Source organism: Pteronotus mesoamericanus, unplaced genomic scaffold (genome assembly GCF_021234165.1).
Source record: "Pteronotus mesoamericanus isolate MK-2021 breed Mesoamerican mustached bat unplaced genomic scaffold, CSHL_Meso_final contig_657, whole genome shotgun sequence".
NCBI lineage: Eukaryota > Metazoa > Chordata > Mammalia > Chiroptera > Mormoopidae > Pteronotus > Pteronotus mesoamericanus.
In genome coordinates, this window is record NW_026555229.1 from 5,644,814 (window position 1) to 5,656,080 (window position 11,267).

The window sequence follows — 11,267 nt, forward strand, 5'->3', positions numbered from 1 at the left end:
TTTTGTTGTTTTTTTTTAAGACTTTACTTACTATTTTTTAGAGAGAGGGGAAAGGGAGAGAAACACTGATATGTGAAGGAAACTGATCTGTTGTTGCTGGCAGAGCCTCCAAATGGGAACCTGGTCTGTAACCCAGGCATGTGCCCTGGCCAGGAATCATAACCGGCAACCTTTTGGTCACAGGCCAGTGCTCAGTCCACTGAGCCACACCAGCCAGGGCTGGAAGGTCCTTTAATATCAAGGACCTAGGGAAAGCTCACACTTGTTCCAAATAAAGTTTTTTTAAACTGAGACTTGGGTGTATGTGTGCCATTTTAGCTTAGCAGCAGTGGCTCGGATGTTTAAAGAATGCACACATATGGATAGACCTCTGGGGCAGAGGAAGATCTAGGGAGTTTTATCTAGGAGAGGGCAATGCCTAAAGGCAAGGAAGTGTGTCCCCTGAAAAAGTGCATCCCTACCCTTCCTGAGAGGCAGTAATGGGAAGTAGTCAAGGGTAGTGTGGATCGAAGGTCTGCCGCTAATGTGAATTTAAAAAATGATAGAATTTGAAGCTGACCTGGCAGGCATGAATATTTGAGTATTCATAACAAAGGGGGAGGGAATATTTTAGGACTTCCATAGAGTTCATCGTATGAACTATGACCCAGGAAGTATAAGTGTTACTTTTAAGGGCTACGGTTTACCTTCGTGGAGCTGACTTCTGACTGAATAAGTTGGGGAAAGGTTTCATGGGCAAGACATGATTGTGGAAGGGGCAATTTTGGGAATCAACTCCCCATTCCTACCATGGATGATCTGAAGGATCTTGAGCCTTGAAGAGAGTCCAGAGGCTAGGGTGCTACCTGAAAAAGGATCGCTGTGGGTGAGGGAGGCAGTGAGGATGAAGGGTGGGAATCCAATGGCAGCGCCGTTAGGGGCGTCTGGAGATCTTGTTACTAAGCCTAGAGACTCCAAGGGCAGCTCGATCTCGTCGGTCCACTCATTTCTCTGAAATGCAAATCCCACCTAGAGCGCGGGAAACCGCGGCTGGGAGGAAACGTGCCTGCCATGAAGGGGGCGGGGGGAAGCTCAGGGCGCCGGAAGTCCGGTGTTTTCCCGCCACGTCGAGGGCGTGACCCCTGACGTCAGACTTCATCTTCACAAAGTGAATGGCGGCGGGCTCCGCCCTCACAAGATGGCGACACTCGTGGGAACGGAAATCTTAGACTTCGCCGAGACTCCACCTCCTAGGTGGGGGCGGGGCGGACCTGCAGAGTGCGCCCGCCTCTTCCTCTGTTCACCCGCCTCTTCCGCTTGCGCCCGGGCGGCGCGAGAGCGTCACGCGGGTCCGCCCTCACCTCTCGAGGTTCCAGAGTTCTTGAGTTGTGTGCGTCGGCAACGGTAGTGACGCGTATTGCTCGGAGGATGGCCGACGCCGGCTTGCGCCGCGTGGTTCCCAGTGATCTGTATCCTCTTGTGCTCGGCTTTCTGCGCGATAACCAGCTATCGGAGGTGGCCAATAAGTTCGCCAAGGCAACTGGCGCTGTGAGTCCTAGACTTGGGGCACGGGCCGGGGTGGGCTCAGCACAGGGCTCCGGGCCCAGGCGTGCTTGTTTCCAGGCAGAGAGGTCCGTGGGGTCCCCTCGCAGGGTGTCCGCGGGGCCTTTGCGCCGAGTTCTCGGTGGTGACCGGAGAAAGCTTGGAGTCCACGAGGGCTAGATAGTGCTGATTGAGTCTTGTTGCTTTTTTGCTGGTGAGCAGCGCAGTGGTGGCAGCGTGGCACCCGCGTGGCCCAGATCACGTGGCCGGTGGAGTGCGTTGAAGAGGGAGCACCCAGCCCCATCGGAGGCATTGGAAGCTCCTGGTTCCTTCTTTTGGCTTTACGTTGGCTGGTGCAAAGCGTGACTTGACCTTTTAGGCTCAAAAATAAATAAAATTGCTTTAGAAGGGTGGGATTGTCGGTAGTAAAGAAGAAAGTAAACGAGAGTAGAGGCAGCGTTCTGCTTTTAGTTATACTGAAGCAACATTGAGCATCAGAGTCCTATGCAGTCATAGCAGTAAACTTGGATCTTTGACTTGTAGAATCAGATACGTGTAGTTTCGGGACCAGTCTCTGCCATTCATTTAAAGATGTATGAGCAGGGCGGCTTGTTTAAACTGAGTCTGTTTCTATTTCTATGGATATCATCATCCACTTTATGGGGTTTTTGTGAGTTTCAGTAATATAATATGTACCATGTGCCAGTCCCAGTGCCTGGCGGTCAGAAAACATCAATGAGTGAAAGCTGTTTTTACTTATAAAATGAAGATGACTAAGAATGTGAAAGGTTTGGAATCTACATCTCAAGAAAAGCAGACATGATTGCATGAGCAAACACCTTGAGAGACTGTAGAGGGTCTTTGGCAGTCCTGGTCTTTGACTAAGAAGGTAAGACTTTTAGTGGCAGGATCAAGCTGCACAAGGAGAGAATCAGATCAGTCTCAAAGGACTTCCTTGAGCTGAGGCAGCCTGCCATGTGATCAAATATAACTGCTTTCATATTGGAACTTTTGGAATGGACTGTTAGGGAGGCTGCAAAGAGTTTTTCTGCAATGGGCTGGATGGAACTGGGCATTTTAGAATCGGGACTTTTTTTTTTTAATGTGACAAAAACTAATCTTTGTAGAGGGCTTAGTAAGGGCTAGATGATTTCTCCAGATGCTAAATCCTTTATATGCCTTGTCTCTTATCCTCTCAACAACTTAAGATGTATAGTATTATTTCCATTTTACACAGAAGAAAAGTCTCAGAAAAATTAAGTAATCTGCTCATGGTCACCAGTAATAAGTGGCAGAGGTGAATTTCACATCTGTACTCATTTAACTCTGAGCTTATAATCTTTTTCTTTTTTAAAAGATTTTATTTATTTTTGGAGAGAAGGGAAGGGAGGGAGAAAGAAGAGAGAAATATCAATGTGTGGCTGCCTCTTGCACAACCTCTGTAGGGGATCTGGCCCACAACCCAGGCATGTGTACTGACTGAGAATCAAACCAGCGACCCCTAATTTTGCAGGCTGGCACTCAATCCACTGGATCACACCAGCCAGGGCTGAGCCTGTACTCTGTGTGTGCTCTAATGCCTTGCCATTTTTATTGCACCAATTAATAATATCTATAAGTGTAATTAGTAGCTACATGAAATTCTATACTGTATATATGACGTAGCTTTTTACCAATCTTCTCTTGGAGGCTGATTTCCAATGATTTGATGTTATAAACCGCATTACAACAAACTCTTGTATAAATATTTGTGCCTGTGTTTCATGAGTAAGGATATATTTCTAGATTATACATTGCTAGAGTAAAAGGAACATGCATTTAAAAAGACTTAATAAAATTGAAAGGTGGGGGAATAGATGGTGTCAAAAAATGTAGGGATAGCCCAAGTTTTTGATACCAGATATAGGGAAATACCTAAGTAGAATATGTTTCTCCTAATTTGTGCAAATAGAAGTCATATGAAACTAACATTTATATGAACTATGATAGGTATAAAATAGGTCACTTTTAAAAAATTTTTTCATTTATTGATTTTGAGAGAGAGAGAGAAACATCGATTTATTGTGCCACTTATTTATGCATTCATTGGTTGATTTCTTGTATGTGGTTGATTTCTTGTATGTGCTCTGACCAGGGATCGAACCTGCAACTCTTGCATATCAGAACGATGATCTAACCAACTGAGCTACAGAGCCAAGGCTAAAAGCAGATTCTATTTAATAAGACAATAACACAAAATCTGATCTCCCCCGGAATAACCAGGATAAAATTTTCTTACCCAGCTCTTTATTTTTTCTCCTATAGACCCAGCAGGATGCCAATGCCTCTTCCCTCCTGGACATCTATAGTTTCTGGCTCAAGTAAGTCTTCCCTGTACCACTCTGGCTATTTTCTCCCCCAAAGTGGGCTGGGCTGTTTCTTGGTTTGGAAAGGTCCTGATCACCTAGAAGTTAGCCTGACCTACCTCAACAGGTCCACGAAGGCTCCAAAACGGAAGTTACAAGCAAATGGGCCAGTGACTAAGAAGGCTAAGAAGACGACTTCATCCAGTGACAGCAGTGAAGACAGCAGTGAGGAGGAAAAAGCCCAAGGGCCTCCAGCCAAGAAAGCTGGTAAGGTAGAGCAGGGAGTTGGGTTTAGCAGTTCCAGGAAAAGGATCTGTAGTTTGCCTACGCTGCATAGCCGATTCTTAGTGGTACCTGTGTTCTTGTTCAGCTGTACCTGCCAAGCGTGCCAGTCTGCCTCCACATCCTGGTAAGGATGCAGCCAAAGCACCAGAGAGTAGCAGCAGTGAAGAATCCAGTGATGAGGAGGAGGAAGAGGACAACAAGAAAAAGCCTGTCCAGGTTTGCAACTTGGAAAGGAAAAGGGTTGCTTAAGGAATCAGGAAGAAGAAACCTAAAATCTTAGCTTCTACCTTGTGACCTAGTGGTGGTGTGCTGGTGATTATGGGGCAGAAAATCTGGGTACTTTTCAGAGAGGTGATACAAGTATGAGGTCTGAAAAGTATATGTGTGGTTGAAGTTAGACTCTGAATCTAGAGGAAGTCAGCCCATCTGTTTCCCAGGAGGTATTGGGTTTCTCTGGGACACTGTCTAGGACTCCAAAAGTAAGAAAGTATGTTTTATAGACAGTGTTGGGAGACAGGGAATGGCAGGGACAGGGCCAATAGATGATGTGGCTGAACTTTTTGTTTTATTTTTAAGAGTTTGTTCTTTGCATATGCTGTCCTGTTTAGCTTTCCCTTTCCTCTACTGCTTTGCTAGCCCATAAAAAATAAGGGGAAGCTAGGAAACATTTTACCTTAGGATGCCACTGGTTACCCAGAAACCCTTGCTGAGTCTCCTCATTGTGTGTTTTCTCACAGAAGGGAGTTAAGCCCCAAGCCAAGGCAGTCAAAGCTCCTCCTAAGAAGGCTGAGAGCTCTGATTCTGATTCTGACTCAAGCTCAGAAGATGAGGCACCAAAGAACCAGAAGCCAAAGACAACACCCGTGGCAGCTAAAGCTCAGGCTAAAGCTCCAGTGAAACCAGGTAGTTTCTTTTTCCAAAAGGCCAGGCTGGGGACCAGCTGGCTCTGGGGATGGGTGTTTAAATTGCTCATTTAGCAGAAAGGTGAAATGGTACTGGTTGTTGAACTGGAGATAGTGATTAGGTGTTTTTGTTTGTTTGTTTGTTTTAATAAAGACTTTATTTTTAGGGATGGAGGGATGGAGAGAGAGAAAAAACATCAATGTGTGGTTCCCTCTTGCGTGCCCCTTAATGGGGACCTGGCCTGCTATCCAGGCATGTGCCCTGACTGGGAATTGAACTGGCAACCTTTTGGTTCACAGGGTGGCACTCAATCCACTGAGCCACACCAGACAGGGCTGATTAGTGTTATATTTTTTAAAAGAAGCTATTAGTGAGTAGAAGATTTTATAATTAGGGGCTAGTAATTAGGGAAACAGTTTGCAATGAGGGAAGATGTGTTTTAAAAAATGGCGTCAGTTTATTATTCTTTAGTTGCATTTCATAGACGTTTGATGTCCCTACAAATCCCACTTTACTGTAACCACTTAACATCTCTATTCTTTGTGTTTTTCACTACCATTTTTTTTCATCCTGCACCTTCATTCCATAGTACAAGTGAGAAGTTTTATTTTCTCCTGTAATTTTTCTGTGATGAGGGTTAAGTTATGATTTATAGGAGCTTCTCTAGAAGCTGGAGTGAAAGATTTCAAGAACATATTTAAATTATTCACATCATATCATTTTAAAAGACAGAATAGTTTTAATTCCTGAAATTGGGCAGGAAAGACATCCTTTGATACAGTAAATCACAGCCATCTCCTTCATGCCTGCTTTAAAGGCCAGGGAATTGATAGACTCCAAAATTCTGTGCTAACAGGATGGAAGTTTTTATGTTCCTTTAATTTCTCAATACTTCTTACGCTATTTCTTTTTTCTTAGGCACACCCGTTCGAGCAGCTCCTAAAGTAGCTAATGGCAAAGCCGCTAGCAGTAGCAGCAGCAGCAGTAGCAGCAGCAGCAGCAGCGATGAAGACTCAGAGAAAGAGAAGGCAGCAGCTGTCTCTAAGAAGGTCTGGGTCATAACTACCAGGGAAGAGGGGACTGGGGGTGAAGGGCGCAGTCTCCATTTCCTGGCAGGATTGGTTGGGTCAACATATGCCTGTGGTAACTGATTGTCTTGTATGATGCAGACTGTACCTAAAAGGCAAGCAGTGGCCAAGGCCCCAGTGAAAGCAGCTGCCACCCCTGCCCAAAAGAGTTCCAGCAGTGAGGACTCCTCCAGTGAGGAGGAGGAAGAGGAGGAACAGAAAAAGCCCATGAAGAAAAAGCCAGGTGACTGGACATGGGGAGTGAAGCCACGTGACTGTTACCAGGGCCCGTGTGCAGAAGGACCTCGGTAGCCACCACGTGTAGTCTTCATAGAATTGCTTGATGTGAAGGCTAGTTTCTCTCAGAAATAACCTTGACTTGAAAACAACACATCAGCACCCCTGCTAATTCTAACCCACACTCCAGGGAAGGGGTGAAGTTCCATTTCTAGAAAGGAGAGGTATTAAAGAACTTGTGTACATATTTTCAAACCACCATATTCTCCCTTTTAAACAGGTCCGTATAGTTCAGTTCCCCCGCCTTCTGCTCCCCCACCCAAGAAGTCCCTAGGAAGCCAGGCTCCCAAGAAAGCTGCAGAGAAGAAACAGCCTGAGGAGAGCAGCGATGACAGCAGTGACGAGTCTGGTGAGTCTGTCTGAGGAGCCTTTGAGGAGGAAGAAGACAGAAATGCTCTGTCCCTCTTCTCACTGAAGCAAGACGGCTAAAGCTCTGTGGACCGTGTATCTTTCTTTTTATTGCTCCTGGTTGGGTTGGGGCTCTGGGCCCAGCCTAATGTATAGGTCTCTCCAGATTCAAGCTCTGAAGAAGAAAAGAAGCCGCCAGCTAAGGCAGTCATCTCCAAAGCGGCTACTAAACCAGCTCCAGCAAAGAAGGCGGCAGAGAGTTCTTCAGACAGCTCAGGTAAGGCATATGGAGGCCCTCGGGGCAGTGGGAGCTCCAGGGACTCTCCTCAGTTTAATTTGAGAAGCTATTCCTTCTATCCTTTTCCTGCCTAGACTCTGACAGTTCTGAGGAGGAAGCTCCTGCCAAGCCAGGTAGTACCACCAAGAATCCCTCAAGTAAGCCAGCTGCCACTCCCAAGCAGCCTGCAGCAAAACCAGCCGCAACTCTCAAGCAGCCTGCAGGCGGTGGCCAGAAGCCTCTGATCAGAAAGGCTGATAGCAGCTCCAGTGAGGAGGAGAGCAGTTCTAGTGAGGAGGAGGAGGAGAAGACGAAGAAGACGGCGGCCGCCGCCAAGTCCAAGGTGATGGCGAAAGCAGCTCTATCTTTGCCTGCCAAACAAGCCTCTCAGGGTGGTGGGGAGAGCAGCTCTGATTCAGACAGCTCCAGCAGTGAAGAGGAGGAGGAGGAGGAAAAGAAGATGTCTAAAGCCGCAGTTACAAAGAAGCCACAGAAGACAGCGGGAGCTGTAGCCCCTTCCAAGCCAGCCTCTACAAAGACAGTAAAGGCTGAGAGCAGCAGTAGTTCTTCTTCTGATGACTCCAGTGAGGAGGAGGAGGAGGAGGTGCCCAAGGGCAAGGGTACTCCTAGACCACCAGCCCCCAAAACCAGCAGCTCTCTCCAGAATGGAAAAGCAGAGAGGGACAGCAACAAGGAGGAAGAAGATAAGACAAAGGCAGCAGTGGCCATTTCGAAGCCAGGTCTGTATCCAAAGAAGCGAGCCCCTGGGTTTCACCCCTCCAGAATCAGGGTGGGATATATACTCTTGGCGGGTGGGGTAAGGAGAGGAGGCGAAATGACTAGGTTTGGGTTGCAGGCCCTCGGTGTGGCAACCTGGGCAGAGGAAGAGGAAACTGGTACCGAGTCTGGCTTTTTGTTTCATAGGTTCAGGAAAGAAACGAAAACAGAATGAGGCTGCCATAGAAGCAGAGACTCCGCCAGCCAAAAAGATAAAACCTCAGACCCCCAACACTTTTCCAAAAAGGAAGAAAGTAAGTGGCATTATTTTCCTCTCAGGAGCTGGCCTTTATTTTTTATTTTTTTAAAAAAGATTTTATTTATTTTTTAGAGATAGAGGAAAGGAGGGAGAAAGAGAGGGAGGGAGACATTGATGCACAAGAGAAACATTGATCTGTTGCCTCTCACACCCCCCAAACCGGGGACCTGGCCTGCAACCCAGGCACATGCTCTGACTGGGAATCAAACTGTCAATCTTGGTTCATAGTCTGGTGCTCAGTCCACTGAGCCACACCAGCCAGGGCATGAGCTAGCCTTTATTTTTCAAATATTTTTAAAGGTTTTATTTCTTTTTAGAGAGATGAGAAGGGATGGAGAAAGAAAAGAGAAAAATGGATGTGTGAGAGATGCACTGACTGGTTGCTTTTCACATGCCCCCAACCAGGGACCTGGCCTGCAACGCAGGCATGTGCCCTGACTGGGAATTAAACCAGTGACCCATTGGTTCTCAGGCTGGCACTCGATACACTGAGCCACACCAGCCAGGGCTATTTATAAGGTTTGTTTCTTTTAACAGGAAATATAATTTTAATACATATACATGGGGAATTCACATGGGCATGAAAATACCTAAGACTGTGAGGCAACATTGGGCATATAAGACATATTTGGACAAAAGAGTAGGGAATGGGGTATTGGATTTCAGAAGTGAGAATGGGGTGCTAGCCTTTAAAGAGTAGAGGGAAGAACCTGGGATCATCTTGACAGCTCTCCGCCTGGCCTGGCGCACATGCTCATGTGTGTATCACAGGAGGGCTTCTCTGTTACCTGACCACTCCATCTTTAATTTCGTACTTCATTCTTCCCCAGGCAGAAAAAAGGGCATCGTCCCCATTCCGAAGGGTCAGAGAGGAAGAAATCGAGGTGGATGCTCGAGTGGCAGACAACTCCTTTGATGCCAAGGTGAGGAGAGATGGAGTGCCCCCTTTTCTAAAATTTCTTTTTCTAAAGGGGGGGAGAGGGAGAAGGAAAAGGAGAGAAACATTGATTGGTTGGCTCTTGTACGTGCTCCTGCCCAGGGACTTAACCTGCAACCTGGGCAGGTACCCTGACCAGGAATCAAACTGGTGACTTCAGTTTGTGGAAAGACACCTTACCAACTGAGCCATACCAGTCAGGGCGAGTTCCCCACTCTTCAGTGGGGTGGTGGGGGAAGAGAGGGCAATTTTGCTTCAGATTGGTAGGAAGCTCCCTGGGTTCAGGTCTTGAGTAGGGAGAAGAGCATAGTAGGGCCCTGATGTCCTTCTCGGTGTTAAGTACCTCTCTCTACTCACCAGCAAGGTGCAGCTGGAGACTGGGGGGAGCGAGCCAATCAGGTCCTGAAGTTCACCAAAGGCAAATCCTTCCGACATGAGAAGACCAAGAAGAAGCGGGGCAGCTACAGAGGAGGCTCTATCTCTGTCCAGGTTAATTCAGTGAAGTTTGACAGCGAGTGACCTGGGGCCATCCTGGTGAAGCAGGGTGATGATCCGAGACTACTGACTTTCCCTGATGGGCCTGGGAGCTCTCGGCTCTGTTAGGGAGGTGACGAGGACAGGAGTCTACAACAGGTCTGAGGACTGCATCGGAACATCCTCTCTAGTCCTTTTCTATGTTCGTAGTTTTCGTACAGATTTGTTTTTGAGTGTTCAGTAGCAAGGACAAGGTAAGGGGTGTTTTGTTTTTTTAAGAAAAATTTCTTTTAGTTGTCATCCCCTTCTCACTGTTCTCTGGAAGTTCTCATACTGGGAAATTTGTATATTTTATATTAAATTGTTTCCTATTGATTTTTTGTGATTTTCAGAGGTGTGTTCCCACAGATAAAAGCTGTTGCCCAAGACATAGTAAAGGTCACGTGTATGAACTTGTATGATTAGAGAAGTCTGCCTACATGAGTGCAAATGTCCACATTTCACCCCTCCTTCCCATCAGCCCTGGTGAGGGCCACTTAACAATGGTTAATGTATGTGTGTTAAGCATGTGCTGTGAAGTTTTCAGCCAGCGTGACTTTGCTACTTTGGGGGATAAAATTCACTGTGTTGTTAACAGGCAAAATTATGGTGTAATGTGAATGTTGTGGAATCAGTCTGAATATTTTGTTTTCTGTTATTTTATTATTATTACATGATGAAATTTGCAGTACATGTTTTCTAATTTGAAAGCATAAACTTTCCTATTGTTCAAAGGCTTGTTTTGGTGACTTGACCCTTAACAGTGTTGGGTATTAAATTGAGGACTGCGTTGTCTGATTTTTTCTTTTTAACATTTCGGAGGAAAAAAACAACATTAATTGAATCACTTGGTATGTCTGTCTTGGTAGCAGTGGTAACACAAACTTAGTTTCATTAACTTCTACGTGCTTGGGAATCACTGATTAAAAAAGTAAAAGAAGGAAAACTAATAACCTCAATCCTCAGTAGGAATTAGGTTACATTACTCAGATGAATTTATAGTTCACCTATGTATGTCCTAAAACTTGAGTGGTGGGTTTGGGAGAGCATCCTAACAGGATTATTGCATCTTGGAGTTGGTACATGGAAGCAGTCGATGTGCCCCCTTCAGAACTGCCACTGTCTAACAGGGGGTAATGATAAAAACCACTGAGCAGGGATGTGACCCATAGGCTAAGCTGGCTGTTTGTAAGGCTGTAGGACATGTTGGCAGTGCTCAGCCAGAGCAGGATGGGGAAGCGCCAACAAACTCTGGGGGCCGGGCTGTCCCTGTGTCAGGAAGGTGTGCCCCAGTTTCATGGACAAGGTGTAGGTCTTTGAATTAACCTCCCCCCCTTTTTTGGATTTCATACTTGTAAATAACCTGATACTAACCTTGTTTTCCATGTAACTGCCTCTAGGAACGAAACGCATTGTTCATGCTGACATGGGTATTTCAGTCTGCATGGTAAAAGTTATGGATCTTATTATAAAATAATAAACTGATTGGTTTATAATGTGTCTTGGGAGTTTTATTGTGAGCCCAAAGCCCTCCCACCTCCTATTCAAACCAGAACAACTTGGATGCCAGTCAGAGGGCTGGGGTCCAGACCTGTGAGTTCACTGCAGTCTTCTTGGCAACAGCTTTCTGGCTCTTCTTGGCCATACCTTGTCCCATGGTGCCTTTTCCAGGCAATAGTCCAGCCGGTGTGTAGTCTAAATCGGGGGCTGGCAAAACAGCCTGTGGGCCAGATCCAGC

At 46.3% G+C, this 11,267-nt stretch overlaps 1 protein-coding gene across 2 annotated transcripts; it reads left to right on the forward strand.

Moving 5' to 3' along the window:
- Positions 1-1,300: 1,300 nt before the first annotated feature.
- Positions 1,301-11,015, forward strand: NOLC1 (nucleolar and coiled-body phosphoprotein 1). 2 transcript variants are annotated; one of them, XM_054581413.1, is made up of 13 exons: positions 1,301-1,527; positions 3,826-3,881; positions 3,994-4,133; positions 4,237-4,367; positions 4,889-5,054; positions 5,973-6,103; positions 6,224-6,365; positions 6,639-6,767; positions 6,933-7,043; positions 7,139-7,783; positions 7,968-8,074; positions 8,910-9,002; positions 9,377-11,015. In XM_054581413.1, the coding sequence occupies exons 1-13, from the start codon at positions 1,408-1,410 to the stop codon at positions 9,533-9,535; spliced, it is 2,130 nt and encodes a 709-aa protein (XP_054437388.1). In that variant the 5' UTR covers positions 1,301-1,407; the 3' UTR covers positions 9,536-11,015. The 2 variants fall into 2 exon arrangements, with proteins under 2 accessions (XP_054437388.1, XP_054437390.1); XM_054581415.1 differs by having other exon boundaries at positions 9,506-11,015.
- The last annotated feature ends 252 nt before the right edge of the window (positions 11,016-11,267 follow it).